The following is a 20,495-nucleotide window of genomic DNA, read 5'->3' on the forward strand; positions in this document are numbered from 1 at the left end:
CATAGTTATGTACACATGTCCAGGTCACATTGAAGCAACGTCCTCTTATTATACCAAACGGATTTTGGTCGTTTGCGGTCGGTTGGTATAATAGCTGTGGATAATGCTGGGTTTACACGGAGCGATAATTCGCCCAATCGTACAATTAACGATTTCTAAGTAACGATTTTTCTTTGTGTGTTGTGTTTCTTTGTAATGTGTGTTATACAAGTGAATGGTCCCCTTCCTCATGTGTCCCCCCCCCCCCCCCCCCCGCCCGTGGACCCGGAAGTGTGATAGAGTATACTTACACAATCACTGTTGACCCCGGCCGCCATCTTGGGACGATCACGTTATTTTCAGGAGGCCAGCCTGACTACTCCAGCCCTCCTCCATGCTGGCCTCCCTCCAGCTCATCATCAGCCGCGATTGGCTAAGCATAACAGAAGACGTCAGAAGGGCTGCGGCTGTTGGAGAGGATTATGGCAGGGGGCACTGAGGGACACAGGGCACTGGAGGGACACTGAGCATCCCTCTGCCATCATCCTCTCCAGCAGCCACAGCCCGCACAGCTCTGGGAGTCGGGTCGTGACATCACCATGTTATCCAGGAAGTGAAGCCTTGATGCAGTAGTAAGTGCAGGGAAAAAAGCTCTTTATAAGCATTTCCCATAATAAGTGTATATTGGGGATTTGTATAACTTTTGGGGGGCAATACAATACTTTAATAAAAATTTTCGCTGGACCTCTCCTTTCAATAACACACATTACAATGTTGTATAAATTTGTAATGTGAGTTATTTAGTGAAAAAATGTTTAACACTGCACTTCTTCTTTAAAGGAGAAGTCTGGAGAAACTTTTTATATAAGTATTGTATTGCCCCCCCCCCCCCCCCCCCCCCCACAAAGTTTATACAAATCACCAATATACACTTATTACAAGAAATGCTTATAAAGTGCTTTTTTCCCTGCACTTACTACTGCATCAAGGCTTCACTTCCTGGATAACATGGTGATGTCACGACCCAACTCCCAGAGCTGTGCGGGCTGTGGCTGCTGGAGAGGATGATGGCAGGGGGACACTGAGGGACACAGGGCACAGAAGGGACACTGAGCATCCCTCTGCCATCATCACCTCCAGCAGCCACAGCCCGCACAGCTCTGGAAGTCGGGTTGAGACATCACCATTTTGACATCACCATTTTATCCAAGAAGTGACATCACCATTTTATCCAAGAAGTGACATCACCATTTTATCCAAGAAGTGAAGCCTTGATGCAGTAGTAAGTGCAGGGAAAAAAAGCTTTATAAACATTTCCCATAATAAGTGTATATTGGTGATTTGTATAACTTTTGAGGGGGAATACAATATTTCTCCTTCAAATTTTGCTATGATACTATATATGTTTGAAGTTTTTTTTCTTATATTTTTATTTCTCTTAATTGGAAAGAGGGTGTTTTCAGCTTTATTGAGGGAGGGGATTTGTATTATTTTTAAAAACATGCTCTATTTAAGTTCCAATAGTAGACATATGCATGGCAGACTAGATACAGATTGCATATCTGACAGGAAGTAGGACATATTATCCCTCCCTCAGGGAAGCTGATTAGCACCCCTGCACCAATCAGTCAGTGACTGTTCCCGTCACTGACTCTCTTAAACGTTGCAATCCCAATAGATTGCAGCATTTAAAGCGAATGTACTATCAGAGCTATGTATAAAGTACCCTATCAACGCTGGAATAGGGATCCTGATGACGCAGTCTTTTTTGCCTGTTCTTGTGCACCAGCACGGCTCTATGCACTGGAGGAGGGCTCAGCGCCCCCCATGTCATGCTGTCCTCTCCTCTCGATGACGCGCCTCCATTAAAATCAACAGGACCGTGTCACCAAGGGGAGAAGATATCCTTACACTGGGGGGCTCTGGGCCCACCTCCAATGCATAGAGCACCAGAACAGAACGGCACAAAGCACCTGAACCAGGTTTTGTTTTGAAAAAAGGACTGTGCCCGGCACCAATAATGTACCCCCTCCCCCCATTTTATTTTTACCTAGGTCTGATGGTATTAATAAAGTGTAACTGTCATATATATATATATATATATTTTTATTTTTTTATTTTTTGCAGAAATCAGTACAATAAGTGATTTTAAGAAATAGGTTTTATTAGGCAAAAAAGACTCTTTCTGTACTCAAAAAGCAATCCCCCCCCCCACACACACTTCTTATCTGTTCATTATCAGACAAATCCGTCTTCATTACAGAGAAGCCAGTGAAGACGGGTTCTGCTGTCTCCATTATATCCCTATGAAGGGGGGAGGGGCTGAGGGAGATGAGTGAGCAGGAAGAAAAGACATGAAGGTCAGCTGTTTGTAGACTGTCTGGGCACCTAAAACGCTGGATTCAGAGGTCAGAAAGGTTAAAGGTTTGTAATGTGGTTAAATACCCGGTCTGGCCCCCTTCCCCCACTTTCAGACCCCCGACTGAATATATACATTACCTTATACGATCGTCACAGTCCTCTTCTCCCGGGCGGCATCTGGTGACGACGACGTCAGAGCCGGGGGGCGGTCCGGGTCTTCTTCCTCCTCGGCGTCTTCATAGAGAGTGAATGGGACGGAAAAGGCTGCTGGTGCACATGCGCACCAGCAGCCTTTTCATTGGCTGGAGCGCATCACATGGCTTCCAGCTTGCTCAGCCCTGATTGGCTGAGGCTGCTGGAAGCCATGTGATGCGCTCCAGCCAATGAAAAGGCTGCCGGTGCGCGAGCGCACTGGCAGCCTTATCCATCCCCAGGACCCGGAAGTCAGAGACATTGCTGGACGGCGGTGACGGTGAGGCGGACGGCGGGCGAATGGAGTGGCGATCGTCACCGGAGGGATGGTGAGTATGGTGTCTGTGTGTGTCTGTGTTTTTTTTTGGGGGGGGGGTTCCTGCGGGAGTTGTCCTTTAATGCTTATCTAGGAACTTACTGAGAGAAGATTGCAGGGTGTTGTGCTGTGCAGGACTGCTCTGTGCTCACTCACTCCTCTCAGCCCCTTCCCTCTCCATAGACACATAATGGACACACAAACTCTGCTTCTTCTGAAGTTAGGGGGGAGCTAAGAAAACAGCTTTTCAGTACAGAAAGAAACTCTTTTGGTAAATAAAACCTATTAAAGAGTTTCTTAAAATCGCTTGTACTATTGTTTTCAGAAAAATGACCCTGAAATGACAGTTATGCTTTAAGGGGTTAGTGGAAGGCATCTGTAAAACACCCACAGGAGCTGGGTGGAGTGCACGGCTCAAAGAAGGTAGCCACCCCCCGCCTGTGATACAAAAAAACAAACGTATAGCCAGCACCCCACTCACGCTTGTTCACATTATGCAGTTTGCACACTGCTGTGGCTAACAAGCAGACAAAAATAGAAAATTGCTGCAGCAAACTGCAAGTGTCAGTGCACTCCACCCAGCTTCTGTGGGTGTTTTTCACAGAGATTAGTGGATCTTGTATGCCCAGTTTTGTAGACTTAGGGTGTGTTCACACAACGGAATCCGTGCGGACAACTTTCTGCGGATTCAGCCACTCGCCCCCATGCGTTCCCACTTGAATCTCTGCCTGTGCCATAGTCTCCATTCTCTGCTCGGGTAGATTCTGCCGTCTGCCCAAAGAATTGACTAGGATACCAGTAAACTGACAGAAACTGCCTCTGACCCTTTGTCCCAAAGAATAAAAGTATTTATCTACATCCTGGAAGTGCAGCTGTATAAATGAAAGGTGTCATGCGTCTCCTTGACCCAACATCTATCTAACAGTGTCAGAAGTTTAAAACATAAATTATAGCTGACCAAGTCCCTTCAAAGGGATTATCAGGGTAACAAAAACAATATTGTAAATGACCCCCCTTCCTAATGCCGCTCATTTTTTACCCACTCATATTTACCCACTTTGAACATCATCTAAAATCATCTTCTTTGTTTCCACTCTGACAACATGCTGCTCCCTCTTTCCCCCTCCCCTTGTAGACACAGGTCATGTGATCTCCTCTCTGGGTGCCGGGTTAGCTGTCTATTGGCTTGGTAACCCGGCCACCAGGGGACATCATCTGCACCTGATCACTGCTAGTAAATGTGCTGCTTCTATAGACTTACATGTGTCCCATGAAGAGTTATTCTATCTCTGCTTGTGGTCAGTGAATGCGGACACACGTACCTGTCTTTGTGTCACAGCTCTGTATATTGTAAATGTTATAGGTGTTGTTAGAGTCTTAAAGGGGTAGTGCGGCGGTAAAAAATTATTCACAGACTAACACACATTACAAAGCTCTACAACTTTGTAATGTGTTATGTCTGTGAATGGCCCCCTTCCCCGTGTCCCACCACCCCCACCCATGTACCCGGAAGTGTGGTTCGCTATACTCACCTGTCACGTGCCGACACCCGTCTCCGATCTTCAGCGAGTGACGTCTTCTTCGGGCGGACGGCGAACAGCTCCGACTGTCCCGAATGCCGGCCGCCCTCTGCAGCGTCATCCGATGCTCAGCCGCGATTGGCTGAGCATAACTGTGCTCAGCCAATCGCGGCTGAGCACAGTTGTGACGCGGCGGAGGGGGGACGGGCGGCAGCGACTCGGCCGTCAGTCTGAAGATGACGTTTGGCACAAGATGGCGGACGGCCCTCGACACGGATCAGGTAATGTATAATGCACCACACTTCCGGGTACACTGGTGGGGGTGGTGGGACACGGGGAATGGGGCGATTCACAGACATAACATACATTACAAAGTTGTATAACTTTGTAATGTGTGTTATTCTGTGAATAATTTTTGAGCGCCGCACTACTCCTTTAATGGAACTAGAATGTTTTCATTCACAGTCAGCAAGCAGAGATCTAAACCTACACTACACCCCCCCCCCAAGTAAACAGATGCCTATTATGCAGCACATAGCTACACCAAGGAAAATCACTGCCTGACCCCTTTGTTCTTGAAGAGATAAGCTGCTGCCAGAGTTGCAGCTTTCCCTTCCCTACAAAGAACACAGAACCGCTCAACTGTGCTGAGCATTCCTGTGTATGGGGAGGAGGGGAAAGATAACCAAACAGCTGACAATTATTGAAGATATATGGCCACCTTTACACAGCTCGATAATTGTGCGGCCAGGCCTCACTACACGACTTCGGATTATTTTTCACATGTTGAGGCTATGTTCACATGTCACGGAACGGCCGGTCTCTGCCCGGATCATCCCGGCAGGTACTGTAGTACCGGCCGGATGATCTTTCTGGCCTTAGTGTTCTGATGCGGGCACATCACCGCGCGCCCGCCTCAGAACTTGCCACTGCCGGAGCGGCTGCTCGCTTCATCGTGTGAACTGACATGGGTTTCTACTGCCACAGAAAGCTGACATGTCAGTTATTTGCGGGTCCGCATGGGATCCCTGCCGGAGCGTATACGATATGTATACACTCCGGCCGGGATCCCATTAAAGTAAAGGCAGTGTTCACAGGCGCATAAAGTACGGCCGTACTTTTACGTAGTGTGAACATAGCCTTAAAGGGAACCTGTCACCCCTGTGCCGGGGTGACAGGCTCCCGACCCCCCGTTAGAGCCCCCTATACTCACCTAATCCCGCCGGGTCCCGCTTCTGGAGGTGGTCGGGTGATGAAGATCTCAGCTGCGCGCGCGCGCGCTGAGAGATGATTCCAACGCTTTTAGAGAATGACGGAGCGCTGGACTCTCCTGTCATTCTCTATGGGTGTTGGACTCATCTCTCAGGTTCCCTTTAAGTGATCAATCACTCGATTGCTCATTCAGTAGCTGATCAATGGCTTTATTACACGGGGAGATTTCTGCCTGATTTGGCACATAATCTCTCTGTGTAATAGGACTTTAAAGGGGTACTCTGGTGTTGGAAATTTTTATTTATGATGCAGTTATATAGAAAATAATAAAGAGCCTATCCTTACCTTACCACGCTCCCCCAGTGTCCTCCTGCGGCATCTTCATGTCTCCCACTGACCACAACCACTGCCACTACCGAGACGGACTCATCTCAGCAATGACAGCCTGCTCAGCCAATAGCTGACTGAGACCGGACAGCACTGCATCCAGTGATTGGCTGAGCTGGTTGTCACTGCCGAGACTAGTCCGAAAATGCCACAAGAGGCAACCAGGGGAGTGTTTTTTTATTATTTTCTATACAACTGCAGTAATATATATATATATATATATATATACTGTATATATATAAGTTTTCCAGTGCCACAATACCCCTATAAGAGTCATAAGAGTCATAGTAAAACTTGCAACCTGTTGATTAAATGCTCATCTATTCTAATTTGACACAAACGTAACATAGACTTATTTCTTTGCCCATAGTATAGCCACAACTTCTGGCCCAACAACAGGTCACAGAAATCTCTGCAACAAATGTCATTGAAAAAACTCTGTGACTAAAAAATCTGAATTTCTGAATGGAGCTATTTCAGCTTTGTGCAATGCTTTTGATTTGTGTAATGCAAAAACTTTGTTATCTTAATCAGCGATCTGGACCTTAGAGAACAAGCAGTATTCTTCATTTTTCTATCATCACATTCAAAGAGCCATAGCTTTTTTTTCCCATTGACTCTGTAACACCACCAGGTGTCTCCCGAGGGCTGTACTTCTGGCTCCTGCTGTGGGTTCTCTTTTGCCCTTTAGGGTGTGCATGCACCTGCCATCTCATCTGGGCCAGTGTTTGGTGCATTCTTCTTCTTCTACCTGTCCCGATTATCCAGCACATCTAACCATTTCTTCTTGCCTAAGTGTTGTTGGTTGCCTGTTTTCCTAATTGAAGGTGTTGTTTCTGTATCTGCTATTCCTTGTATCCTGACCTGTACCTTCTTCTCAGACTATGTTTGTCTGCCTGACCCCTGTTTACACTGTTTGCTTCTCCTGTTGACTGTGCAGATTATTTTGCCTGCATCTGAGCGGCCTGCCCAGTTGTTTTGACTGTTACAGGTTTTGCAAAGGGGCCCAAGAGCTTCCGGTTACACTTTTGACATGGTTACAGAACCCCTGTACTATAAGACAGGGAGAGGTAACCTGCGGATCTCTAGCTATTGCATAACTACAAATCCTAGATTCCCCTTCCTTGCTATAAGGGCCGGTAATGTGGCAGGTGACCAAGCACCAGACACCCCCATCAATGAAGGCTGGCCTGGTTTCAGTATTGTTCTGCCCTATCTCAATCCTCTTTGTATATTGTGCCTAGGTTAGTATAGTAGTGTGTAGAGCAATACCACTGTAATAACATATTTGTGATATTTTTGTCAGATTTATGAGCAGGTCCAGACTTAGTTTACAGAGACATAGCGTGTCAGGAAGCCTGGTGTGTGTTTTACATTAGTTGATCAAAGTCCAGGCACTCCTTATGTAAAAGATTGTGGTTACTGAAAGGCAGTTTATGATACATGAAGGACGCACCTCCCACTATATAGAGCTTTTAAGTATGACAGCTATGGTAGGGTGAATATTAACGCCTTCATCACCAAAGGCCTTTTCTAGATATGCTATTCTTATATCCTCTTCAAAATAGAAAAAGCGTCCGGCGCTACTAAATCCTTATGAAATTTTTCTTAATCCATATTGAGTCCGAGTTTATCACAAAAGCATTTTGGGGTACTCACTTCTACTGAAAATATAGATACATATTCATTAGTCAAAAACTAGAAAAACATAGAGGGCACTCACCAAAATAACTTTTTCTTTATTCACAACCTCTTAAAAATGCCATAGCAAGTATAGCAGTAGCGAGGCTGCTAGTACCTCCGTGATAGAGTGGTAGTGTGACAGCTGTTTCGCACAAGTCAATGCGCTTCTACAGACGCTGTTAATGCGTGCATGCCCAGAGCTAAATACTCGCATAATGAATTGTTTTCTGCACGTGTTCATTATGCGAGTATTTAGCTCCGGACATGTATGCCTTAACAGCGTCTGTAGAAGCGCATTGACATGTGTGAAACAGCTGTCACACTGCCACTCTATCACAGAGGTACCTGCAGCCTCGCTACTGCTATACTTGCTATGGCATATTTAAGAGGTTGTGAATAAAGAAAAAAAAATTTGGTGAGTGCCCTTTATGTTTTTCTAGTTTTTGACTTAAGAAGATGTATCTATATTTTCGGTAGAAGTGAGTACCCCAAAATGCTTTTGTGATAAACTCCTGGCCTTTCTGTGGCAACTTTAGGCAGTTCACAGCCTTGCCATTACTTATACTGAGAGATGAATTGACCAACCGTTTCCTCTATATCTTCGTCTTCCTCCTGTAAAAGTTTCTCTAGTATAGTCAATAAAAATATACCGTAGATTCCTATATGACGATGATGTATGATTAAGGGCCCTAATACACTTACCAACACACAGTTCAAATGTGCAAACTAGAAAATATTGGTGCTTGACCACCACACGGGGAGGGCTGCACCATGTCACTGGTCATATCCCCACCCCATTACATTTATTCTACCGGGGACTGCTCTACAGACTTGGATCTCTGCTCCCGGGCAATGTTATAACTAGGATTTGTCTGAAATACTGCAATGTTTTGGAGTAGCTCTTAATGAATGTACCAAAAAGCCTGCCCCCATTTCATGCTGCTTGGAGTTTGGGCAGCATGAAACTGATGAGTTTTTTGTTGTTTAGTTTTTTTGCTTTTTAAACAGAGCAAATATGGCTAATAAGTGTTTAATATTTTGCTTTGACTTATTATACATGTAAGTCCATCAAGTTCCACCAGAACCTATCAATGTACTTTGGGTAATGTTTATTAATCCTAATCTTTAGACAGAGACCATATACATAAGCTAGCCCTATAGCGCTACATATGCACTTTTATTTTATACAAATGCACTTTTATTAGATGTAACATACAATTTCCCATCATATTGTGCTAAGTAAAGAACACATCACGGACACTAATATATATATATATGCCTGTCTACATCTATTTCCCTTTAACCCTAGCAGTGGGAATAATGCCCTTGACAAAGAGGAGTGTAAGTAGAAAGGGAAAGTGGATGACATGTACAGATTGGTGTTCTCCTGCCCACAAACAGTTGAGCAAAGCAATGTAAGCTGTGCCTGTACCTGGCTGCCCAGCAGCCACTCCCTCTGCCTGTGTGTAATGTAATACTAGTGACTGCAGGCTCTGCTGCTGCTGCAACAAGTATCCAGGGAGCTCTGCACAGAGCACAGCTATCAGGAGAGCTGACTGCACTGATCTCATTGGGACTTAGGACTTTCAAGCTCTGGACTCTTCTAGAGAACTCTACAGGGGGTTGTTACAACTTTGGACTAGTAAAGAAGTTGCCTATTGTATAGGACATGGCCTCCTTCCCTTCAGGAGGTAGTAAAGGAAGACACCAGGTGAGTAATTTTCTTTGGATACCTTGCACTGTACATAGATGGTGTTACTTGTCCTGTTAGTTAGAGGATCTGAGCTGTGGTTTCATGACTTTTATTAAACAAATCTGCAACTACTGTATAACACCCTGCAAAGTGATGAGAGTTGTAGTCCTGCTGCAGAATGTAGTGGTATAGGCAAAGCATAAGATCTGACTATAGCTAGGGAGCTGCTTCTATATGGAGGTGAAGCTCCTTGTGGAGAGTTCATTGTAAGGATACAATGCAGTCACTTAGCTTGTGCTTTGTTCTGTCAATGAAATTCTATGTTTTAAGGAAATATTGACTACTGGTAAAAGCGAAAGTTCTATGCAGTGCTCTATTATGGAGACGTGACAATATTGATAGACTTCTTATAATATTTGTTACTGTATCAAACATTCCATATAAACTGATAGATACAAAGGAAATGTAGACTGCAGATACAATGAGCCATGTTGGCTGCACAGAAGTGAGTTTGTTTTCACAGAGCTGAAGACCTGTCAGTTCCATTTGCTGTGAATTTTGGTGCCAGCTCCTCTGTGTCTCTGTCATGGTCAGATGTTCACATACAGCCTAACACTGGCTTGTATTGAATGGAATTCCACTGCACTGTACTCTGGGAAATGATTCCTCTGCCTCATTAAAGTAGGAGAACATTTCTAACAGGGCTAGGGGAATACTTCACAAAATTCAATATTTAGAGGCTTTTTAATGTGGAGTTGCTCCCAGCATAAAGTTAATGACTTTTGAAACATTGTCTTCTATGGAGCGAAGAGGATGCATATCAGAGGTTCTAGTGCTCCAAATGGAAATTTGGAAATTTAAATTCAAATATAATGTTATAAAAAAAAAAAAAAAGCCCCTTTAAAGTAAATGCACACAGGGTGGAATTGCTGTAGAATATTTTTTTTCTGCCATTCGGTCCAACATCCTATAGAAATTATTGCAGAATTGGTCCTGTGTGTTTTTCTGCAGAAAAAAAAAGAAAAGGAAAAAAAAAAGCTTATTTTAAATTGTAAAAAATTGCTGTGGATTTTAAATTTCCTAATGAATTCTATGGAGAACTTCCACAATCAATTTGCCGCATATATTTAAAAAAATCTGCACTGCAGTTGAATTATAGAAATTTAAAGGAGAAGTCCGTCAATTTATAAAACCCGGCAGGGGGAGAGGGGAAATTGATTACAAGTGCGAACGAACTTACCTCTCCCCGTGCCCATGGTGAGTGGCAGGACCCGCTTGGGACCTTTTCCCCCAAGTTATGATGATGTAACAACTCGTTGGGGGGGGGGAAGGCCTGTCCCAGATAATGGACTGGGCGATCAGCCAATCGGTCACAGGAGCGGTGTCCCGTCACTGACTGGCTGAGCAGCCATCTGGATCGTGACGTGTCATACCAGAGATCCTGGAGCCTGGTAGGCATCCCGCGGCCGGTCCCTCTGCTCACTGCGGCCCCGGGAAGAGGTGAGTTAGTACTTGTAATCAATTTCACCCTGCCAGCTGGTGTTTTTTTTTTATTTGCCGGACTTCCCCTTTAAGAAGCATTGCCTGGGAGATGTGATTTCCAAATCTACTTTGCTGGTGGTGTAGTACTCGTTCCCATGGGCAGGTTACATGGAAAATCCAAAAAAAAATCCATCTAACGTACATTTAGCCTTATAGCCAACTTTCAAACCTAAAGCCATAAATAATGGAGTTACTGATCAGATAAGTGTCACTAGGCTATGCTTTGCAACGAGGCCACCTTTTCCTCTGGTCGCAAACCATTTACATTGTGCAGCTTAACATGACATTAAGGGGAACCTCTTATGTTCGGCAGTTTGGTCTCTCACTTGTATGTTATGTGGCCAAAGTTGCTGAGTGAATAAATTGTAGGAGAAGATGCCTTTTAAATTGGATTTTATTAAAATTTCTGTTCTTCCTAGGATTAGGAGTCAAGTGGGCGGTCCTACTCACTAGACATCTATCTCTGTATACATGCTTACGGAGAAGGCTGCCAATTACATAAGCGGGGATTTCAATCAATAAATGACAAGTTATATTAATCCTTAGTACACCTAGCTTTATATTGGAATGCTTAGCAGGGCTGTGGAGTCGGAGTCGTGGAGTCGGAGCTAGTTTTGGCTGGAGTCGGAGTCGGAGCTAGCTTTGGCTGGAGTCGGAGTCGGAGAAAAATGTACCGACTGCGACTCCAGCTTTAAAAAAATCTTTAAAAATGTAGAATTGAATTTTGATATGAATTTTACAAGTTTTGCTCATGAATATATATTATGAGCAACATTCTATTAGGACACTGGCCCTATTACATAAGTGTGGTCGGGGAAAAGTTGTCGGTCACTATTTGGCAGTTTGTTTCTGAGCTGGAAAAGTCCATTGTGGGGAGATCTGTGCTGTTCTCTTTCTGGATGCTGGATGACTGTATATGAGCAGCAGTGTAATATGGGGTATCCTGTATAATATAGAGGAGGAGGAGAAGACTTAAGTAGTGCAGCAGTAACCTCTGTCCTCAGTGTGGTGTTTTCTCTCAGGGAGAAGATTGTGTGTTTTTCTTCAGTGTTCTATGGCTGCAGCTGTGTGTGTGTGTGTGTGTGTGTGTGTGTGCGCGTGCTATGGCTGCAGTAGGCTGTGTATGTGCCATGACTACAGCAAGCTGTGTGTGTGTGTGTGTGTGCTATGGCTGCTGCAGGCTGTGTATATGTGTGCTATGGCTGCAGCAAGCTGTGCGTGTGCACACTATGGCTGCAGCAGGCTGTGTGTATGTGTGCTATGGCCGCAGCAGGCTGTGTGTGTGTGTGGTGTTCGCTATGGCTGCAGCAGGCTGCGTGTGTGTGTGTGGTGTTCGCTATGGCCGCAGCAGGCTGTGTGAGTGCTATGGCTGCAGCAGGCTGTGTGTTATATAGCTGCAGCAGGCTGTGTGGATGTGTGTGTATGCTATGGCTGCAGCAGGCTGTGTGTGTGTGCGTGCTATTGCGTGCCCCCAAAGTGACCTACTATATCACTGTGTGACCCCTCTCTATATAACTATGTGTGACCCCTCTCTATATCACTATGTGTGACTTCTCTATATCACTATGTGTGACCCCCTGTATATCACTATGGCTGACCTCTATATCACAGGTATCTGGCATTGTTAGCAGTGTTTCTTTAAGTATGGTAAATATTTAGTTAGAAACATAGAAGATTGTCAGCAGGAAAAGATCACCTGCTCCATCTAATCTAGTTGTGAGTAGTTCAGGACTAGAGATGAGCGAACCCGCCGGATTTCTTAGTTCGTATGAACCAGAACTCTCGGCTTCTGATTCCCGCTGTCTGCAGGCTCCGTGCAGCAGGTAGATACAGCCAGAGGACCGCCTGGAAAACTGGGATACAGCCTATGGGATAGGCTGTATCCCAGTTTTCCAGGCGGTCCTTAGGCTGTATCCACCCGCTGCACGGAGCCTGCAGACAGCGGGAATCAGAAGCCGAGAGTTCTGGTTCATACGAACCAGAAATCCAGCGGGTTCGCTCATCTCTATTCAGTACATGGAGGCTGGAGACTGGCTGCATCCACTGCACACACACAGGAGAAGCTGCTTTATATCTTTCCTTATTCCCTCAGAAGTCTCCCCAGGATCATGTAGGACATTAGGGAGAAGCTGCTGCTGATAAATAACTCCCCTGGTATATGACTGGCCATTTATGAAGGAGCAGGAGTCGGGAGTCAGAGTCGGTCCTGATAAAATTCAAAATTCAGGAGTCGGAGTTGGAGTCGGTCCTAATAAAATTCAGGAGTCGGAGTCGGAGTTGGAGTCGGTCCTGATAAAATTCAGGAGTCGGAGTCGGAGTTGGAGTCGGTCCTGATAAAATTCAGGAGTCGGAGTCGGAGTTGGAGTCGGTCCTGATAAAATTCAGGAGTCGGAGTCGGAGTTGGAGTCAGTCCTGATAAAATTCAGGAGTCACAGTCGGAGCTGCACCTTACCAACTCCACAGCCTTGATGCTTAGCTCCTTCTACATGACAGCATTGGATTAGACAGCATTTCATGAGAACAGATCAAAGATGATGGCTTTGACCAGAAAATTTAGGAATCTCCAGGCACGTTGGGCTGCCTCCTGATCACAGTGATCCTTCAACAAGATGATTTTATACTATTTTATTGGGGGTCAGTCTCCCCCTGTCTAAGTGATGATGTTGTGAGGATCAGAGCCATTGAATAGAATAGAAAAGCTTCAGGTTATGTCTAACCCTCCTGTGTTGCCTTCTTGGTTACTACCAACTAATCCTTTTAGTTCTGAATTGTTTGCTCAGTTTTTTTTATGTCTTTGTTGAGGTAATTCATAAAACTTGAATGGCAGTAAAAATCTTTCAGCTGGATGTTTTGAAATGCAATGTACCTTACACTCATAATTTTCTCACGCCTTTTAGCTATGCGCCTTTTAGTTTTTTTCGTATCAGTCTGGGTATGTATAACGTGTCAGGAAAACTCTGGTAGTTTTCCATTTATTAATAGTCTTTTATGCTTTTTATTGTCATGATAACACTTGTGACAGCAGCCACTGCTTAGGGTAACAATTCTTCTGGAGACTTTTCTGTAAGTCATGGAGGAAGGGACAGAATTCACCTAACACAGGTTTCTCCATTTGTTGTACAATAGGGGGGATTTAGCATTTGCAGTTTTTATGATTCGTATGTGTTAAAGTGCCTATTTTTGACTTGCTTCCATAAACAAATGTATCAAATTAATATACATGTTTAGGCTATGTTCACACGTATATTTTTGTAAAAGGCAATCGGCAACAACGGACGTACTTTTTACGAAAATATATGTTGTCCTGCCTTTTATGGAATCCCGGCTGGAGCGTATACACAAAGTATACACTCTGGCCGGGAACTCTCGCTGCGCTGTAGAAAACTGACATGTCCTGTGTGAAGGCACCCTAAAGCTATGTTCACATCATGTCCCTTCCCTGTTTAGTGTATACACCAGAAAAAGCTCCCAATGTCTATTCTAAACAGAGGCTGTGAGGGATGCCTGATAGCATTGACTAGTGTGAGTATCCATTTAACAAATTCCTAGATTATGGTGGCCTAATTTTACTTGATAGGTCATGAAAAGCTACTAAAATCTTATGTTATCCATTTAGCAGATGCTTCTGGTAGATGTCATATGATGGCACCCATCCCCCATAGGCTAATGGCATTGTTTAAAGAATATTAGTTTGAAAGGATCCTTTAGTGTAGACTACTAAGCTGTTCCTTTTTTTCATTTTGTACACATACTATGGCCAGTTCTAGGCAATGTAGTAAGCAGTGGAATTACAATATACACAATCCTATTGCTCCCCATTTCACCGCACCTACACCCCCTAATGCAATGACACTAACTGTGACTGCACAAATAGCAGGCCAGGTTCAGACTATATAAGTGTGCGGCTGTATTTGTGGCTGTAATTGTGCGGCGGTATTTTTGGTGGCTCATGCGTACGCTGGAAAGTATAGGATATACGGCTGCACAGTGCACACTATGTATGAATCTACGACCCTATCGTAAACGGACCCGTAAAAAATGAACAAGACCATTGTTTGCGGCTGGAAATGCGGCCGTGGATTGACAGGCGGTCCGTACGGAGTACTTCAAAAATAGCCGGCAATGATGCCGAATGCCGATGCCTCTAATAGTTAATATATTAAATTAATAAAACACATTTTCTTTGTAATAAAGTCCCTTTCGTTGTTCAATAATTTAATTCTAACGAATCCATCATTGTGCAATTAAATATACAGTTAAAATAAATATATATATAAATAAATGTATATTTATATATATATTTATTTTTTGACAGTATATTTAATTGCACAATGATGGATTCGTTAGAATTAAATTATTGAACAACGAAACTGATTTTATTTCAACGAAAATGTGTTTTATTAATTAAATATTAATTAGTACAGGAAGCTCCATAAGCCGTTAATTCATATTGCCGGCAATAGAGCATTCTGTACTAATCATCACTTTACTTTAATGAAAACATCAAATGTTTCTTCTAATTATGTTATCACAATAGCATTATTAGAAGAAACATTTAGAATTATATGTGCGCTCAGCTGATTGGCTGATCGGCTGAGCGCACATATAATGAGCCGGTCCTCAGTACAGTGACTTCATTGTGCTGCGGACCAGCGAAGAGGACACATCGGGGTGAGTATAGAGCTCTCCCCACCCCCTCCCCAGCACTGCACCCCTCCCAGCAAGGAAGGGGGGTCACTTAACCCCTTCCTTGCTGGGATGGGTGCAGTCTGACATCAGTCTGGCCCCCAAGGGGTTAAGGGGGATGCAATACATCCTCCCTTAACCCCTTGGGGGCCAGACTGTAAGCAGCGATCTGTAAAGATGCTGCATACTGTAAGGAGCGCAACACCGCTCACAATGATGGGTGTTGTGCTCCTGTTTGTGTGTTTTTTGTGTGTTTCTCCCTTTTTGTTTTTCAGATATCGATATCCTGGGGATTACGTCGGATTCCGTGGACTACGTCGATGACCAGCGTTTTTTTTTTTTTTTTTTAATAAAATGGTCAATGAGGGGTGTGGGGGTGTTTTTATTTGAATAAAAATTTTTTTAACTTGTGTCTTGTCTTTATTTCTTTACTTTATAGACTTAGTAGTGGAAGCCGTCTAATAGACGGAATCCATTACTAAGTTGGGGCCTAGTGTTAGCCGGTATAAAATGGCTAACACTAACCCCCCATTATTACCCCAGTACCCAATGCCACCAGGGGTACTGGGAAGAGCCGGGTGCCAGTGGTCCCGGAGCGTCAAAATTGGCACTCCTGGACCGGGCGGCAGCAGGCTGGTAAGATTTAGGCTGGGGAGGGCCTAAACCAATGGCTCTTCCCACCCTGGTGTTACCAGGCTGCTGTCGTTTGGTTTTTAACCCGGCTGGTTATAAAAATAGGGGGGACCCTATGCGTTTTTTTAAAATAAGTAAATAATAAAAAAAAACCGCATAGGGTCCCCCCTATTTTTATAACCAGCCGGGTTAAAAACCAAACGACAGCTGCCTGGTAACACCAGGGTGGGAAGAGCCATTGGTTTAGGCTCTCCTCAGCCTAAATCTTACCAGCCTGCTGCCGCCCGGTCCAGGAGCGCCAATTTTGACGCTCCGGGACCACTGGCACCCGGCTCTTCCCAGTACCCCTGGTGGCATTGGGTACTGGGGTAATAATGGGGGGTTAGTGTTAGCCATTTTATACCGGCTAACACTAGGCCCCAACTTAGTAATGGATTCCGTCTATTAGACGGCTTCCACTACTAAGTCTATAAAGTAAAGAAATAAAGACAAGACACAAGTTAAATTTTTTTTTAATTCAAATAAAAACACCCCCACACCCCTCATTGACCATTTTATTAAAAAAAAACAACAAAAAACCGCTGGTCATCAACGTAGTCCATGGAATCCGACATAATCCACAGGATACCGATATCTGAAAAACAAAAAGGGAGAAACACACAAAAAACACACAAACAGGAGCACAACACCCATCATTGTGAGCGGTGTTGTGCTCCTTACAGTATGCAGCATCTTTACAGATCGCTGCTTACAGTCTGGCCCCCAAGGGGTTAAGGGAGGATGTATTGCATCCCCCTTAACCCCTTGGGGGCCAGACTGATGTCAGACTGCACCCATCCCAGCAAGGAAGGGGTTAAGTGACCCCCCTTCCTTGCTGGGAGGGGTGCAGTGCTGGGGAGGGGGTGGGGAGAGCTCTATACTCACCCCTATGTGTCCTCTTCGCTGGTCCGCAGCACAATGAAGTCACTGTGCTGCGGACTCGCTAATTATATGTGCGCTCAACCGATCAGCCAATCAGCTGAGTGCACATATAATTCTAAATGTTTCTTCTAATAATGCTATTGTGATAACATAATTAGAAGAAACATTTGATGTTTTCATTAAAGTAAAGTGATGATTAGTACAGAATGCTCTATTGCCGGCAATATGAATTAACGGCTTATGGAGATTCCTGTACTAATTAATATTTAATTAATAAAACACATTTTCGTTGAAATAAATTCAGTTTCGTTGTGTAATAATTTAATTCTAACGAATCCATCATTGTGCAATTAAATATACTGTCAAAAAATAATTATATATATAAATATACATTTATTTATATATATATATTTATTTTTACAGTATATTTAATTGCACAATGATGGATTAGTTTAAATTTAATTATTGAACAACGAAAGGGACTTTATTACAACGAAAATGTGTCTTATTATTTTAATAGATTAACCATGAGAGACATCGGCATTAGTGCAGAGGATCGCAAACCCCGGTAATAGCAATTCATGTAAACTGTTTCCCTGCTTTCCCAAATGCATCCAGAGGTGTTTGAATCACTTTCTTAAGATTTTATTTGTTATTTTTAGTTGAACCAGATTTCAAAGTAAATGACCGTATGTTTTGAGCCGCATGTCTATTTTTTCCCACGGCCGTAGTTTCATCCGCACATAAAAAATACAGCCGCACAGTTACATAGTGTGAACCTAGCCTTAAGCTTATTCTGCCCTCAGTTTCGATCATAAATACTTCCTAACCATGTACTGGAGAAAGACACGCTGATCCAGAACTGGCAGTAGAACGCAGCTTTATTGGTATCCACAGAAAAGCCAGTCTAGGGGACACCAATCTAGAGGAGAACTAATAGGTGCCTTACATGAAACAATATCATAACCTCCACCTTATATAACATTCAACCTGTCATCCTCCAGCAAGATGTGGAGATTTTGACCATTTATTTTACCATTTATTAACCATTACTTCTGTTCCCCTTATATTATATTAGAGCAAGTATACCCTGTGTTTGCTTGTCTTTACCACACACTTTACTTTGTTATCTACATGTATTATGCTTTGCATATTCCATTTTTAAAGTTAGTCATAGTGGAGTGGAGGCGCACTAGACACCCCATTGAAACAATGGGACAGGCTTAATTTAAAGCGTTGCGGGTTCCGCTTGAAATTCCGCCACTTTTACTGTGTGAACGGGCCCTAATAATGTTTTTCTGCGTAATGTTTATATAAACCATTGGACACATAGATATTGTTTTATGGCTTCTTGGCATCACAGTGAAGTAGAAGTAACAATGTCCAATTGTCAGCTCTGAATACTGCTTGAAGCTGTGGTCTCAGTAATGCATCACAGAGGAAATGCTCATCTCCGTGTCTCTTGTTCCATTAGTTCTCTAAGGCTGAGGTTAAACCTGTGTATATAATGCTGTCAGTAAAGGGTTTGTTGCTCTATGAGGTAATACATGGTATCGTTCTTTCATAATTAATAACATGTAATTGTATTCTCAGAATTCCCACTGATTTTCTTCATTTCAGCCAAGATCCACATTATGGTTTATTTCAGCATTTTAGATCATTGCACATGAGTTATATTGTGTTTACCATTAAAGGGTAACCCCACCAACTACATCTAAAATGAAAAGGTCTGTGCATATCACTTAGGGTATGTTCACACTGAGGAATCCGCAAGGAATAGGAGGGAAATTGAAGAGGAATAGTTTTTGCTTGAAATTCCTCACCTATTCAGCTCTGGCAGGATAGGAGCAGAATTTGAGCGGAATTCGAGTGGAATGCAAGCAGAATTCAAGCCCCATTGACTTCTATAGGTTTCCTATAGCGGAATCCGCCCAAAGAATTGACATGTCTATTCTTGAGGTGGAACATGGCAGAATTTTTTTGGAAAATGGAAATTCTGTGCCGATTCCTCAGTGTGAACCTACCCTTATGGTTCATTTGCTACAGGTAGAAGCTGATGATGTACACTATGTTTGATCTAAGCTTTTTCTTCATTTTCCCAAGCATTTCAGCATGTATTGTTCTAGTTCAGCTACATGCAATGGTTTGGAATTATTTTATATTACATTTACCAGTATCTGTTACATTGTAAAAATTCAGTCTTTCTTGAAGGTGGCATGGCTTGTTTTTTTCTCTGTGATGCAGTTATAGGCTTCATTCCCAGAAGAATTTTATTTTATTTTACCGTCAAAAGACAGCTATCTGTTGGTAATACCGGGCAAAAATAATGACCATGAACATACAGACATCATTACCAATACACAGCCGTCTTACCATAGTGGGAACATAAGCATAAAATATATATAATATATATTCAAAGGGGGAGATTTATCAAACATGGTGTGAAACTGGCTCAGTTGCCCCTAGCAACCAATCAGATTCCACCTTTCATTTTTCAAAGAGTCTGTAAGAAATGAAAGGTGGAATCTGATTGGTTGCTAGGGGCAACTGAACCAGTTTCACTTTACACCATGTTTGATAAATCTCCCCAAATGTGTCTTTTTAAGATGTTGTTGTATAATGAGTATAAACATAGCAAATTTTTTAAAACAATATAGATAAAATATAAGTAGGCAATAGCCATAGGAGTAGATATAGACAGCCTCAGTTATGGCTTTAAAATCGACATCCATTATTGCTACAACATATATAGATAAAGGCCGGGTTCACACACAGTATGACACGGCTGTGTCACAGAACGGCCGGTGTCAGTGAAGTTAATCCAGTACCGGCCGCATAAACTTAATTCCTTTAGAATTGGGGTGCGGGTGCAATCGTGTGCGCCCACATCCCTATTAACCATAGCACACAATGTAAAGTGTGGCCGGGGCCACACTCTACATTGTGTGAACTGTCAGTGTTGTGCGGCCACTATTTAGTGAATAGCGGACGCACAAAATAGACATGTCAGTTCTCGCTGCGGCCGCTTGGAATCCCGGCCGGAGGGTATACACTCTGGCCGGGATTCCCTTGACTTCAATGCAATGTAAGGCTATGTTAACACAGCGTAAATTAACGGCCATTGTTTTCACCCGGCCGGACACGTACGCCTGAAACTACGGCCGTAGAAATACGAGCATACGGGCTAGTCGTGAAACTACGGCCGTTGTTTAAATTTGCTTCCTAGCATGTTTCTAGGAAGCCCAGCCCGAGAAACCACTCAGAACATTTTTTATATTAAAATCAAGTTTAATTCGGCAGATATAAGTTTTACGTTCGCGGCCGCATTGAAATCCACGGCCGTTGTTGGAGCATTACATTTTTCACGGGG

At 43.4% G+C, this 20,495-nt stretch overlaps 1 protein-coding gene across 6 annotated transcripts in view; it reads left to right on the forward strand.

The window, feature by feature from the left end:
- Positions 1-9,139: 9,139 nt before the first annotated feature.
- Positions 9,140-20,495, forward strand: part of ANK3 (ankyrin 3) — a 506,950-nt gene continuing 495,594 nt past the window's right edge. For 5 of the 6 annotated variants that reach the window (XM_069980295.1, XM_069980296.1, XM_069980294.1 and 2 more), the window contains exon 1: positions 9,141-9,361. In XM_069980295.1, the coding sequence (XP_069836396.1) occupies positions 9,320-9,361 (42 nt within the window). In that variant the 5' untranslated portion in view covers positions 9,141-9,319. Of the gene's footprint in view, positions 9,362-20,495 lie in introns of all 6 variants that reach the window. The other variant, XM_069980293.1, reaches the window with a different exon arrangement.

The sequence above is a fragment of the Dendropsophus ebraccatus genome, chromosome 8 (assembly GCF_027789765.1).
Source record: "Dendropsophus ebraccatus isolate aDenEbr1 chromosome 8, aDenEbr1.pat, whole genome shotgun sequence".
Classification (NCBI taxonomy): domain Eukaryota; kingdom Metazoa; phylum Chordata; class Amphibia; order Anura; family Hylidae; genus Dendropsophus; species Dendropsophus ebraccatus.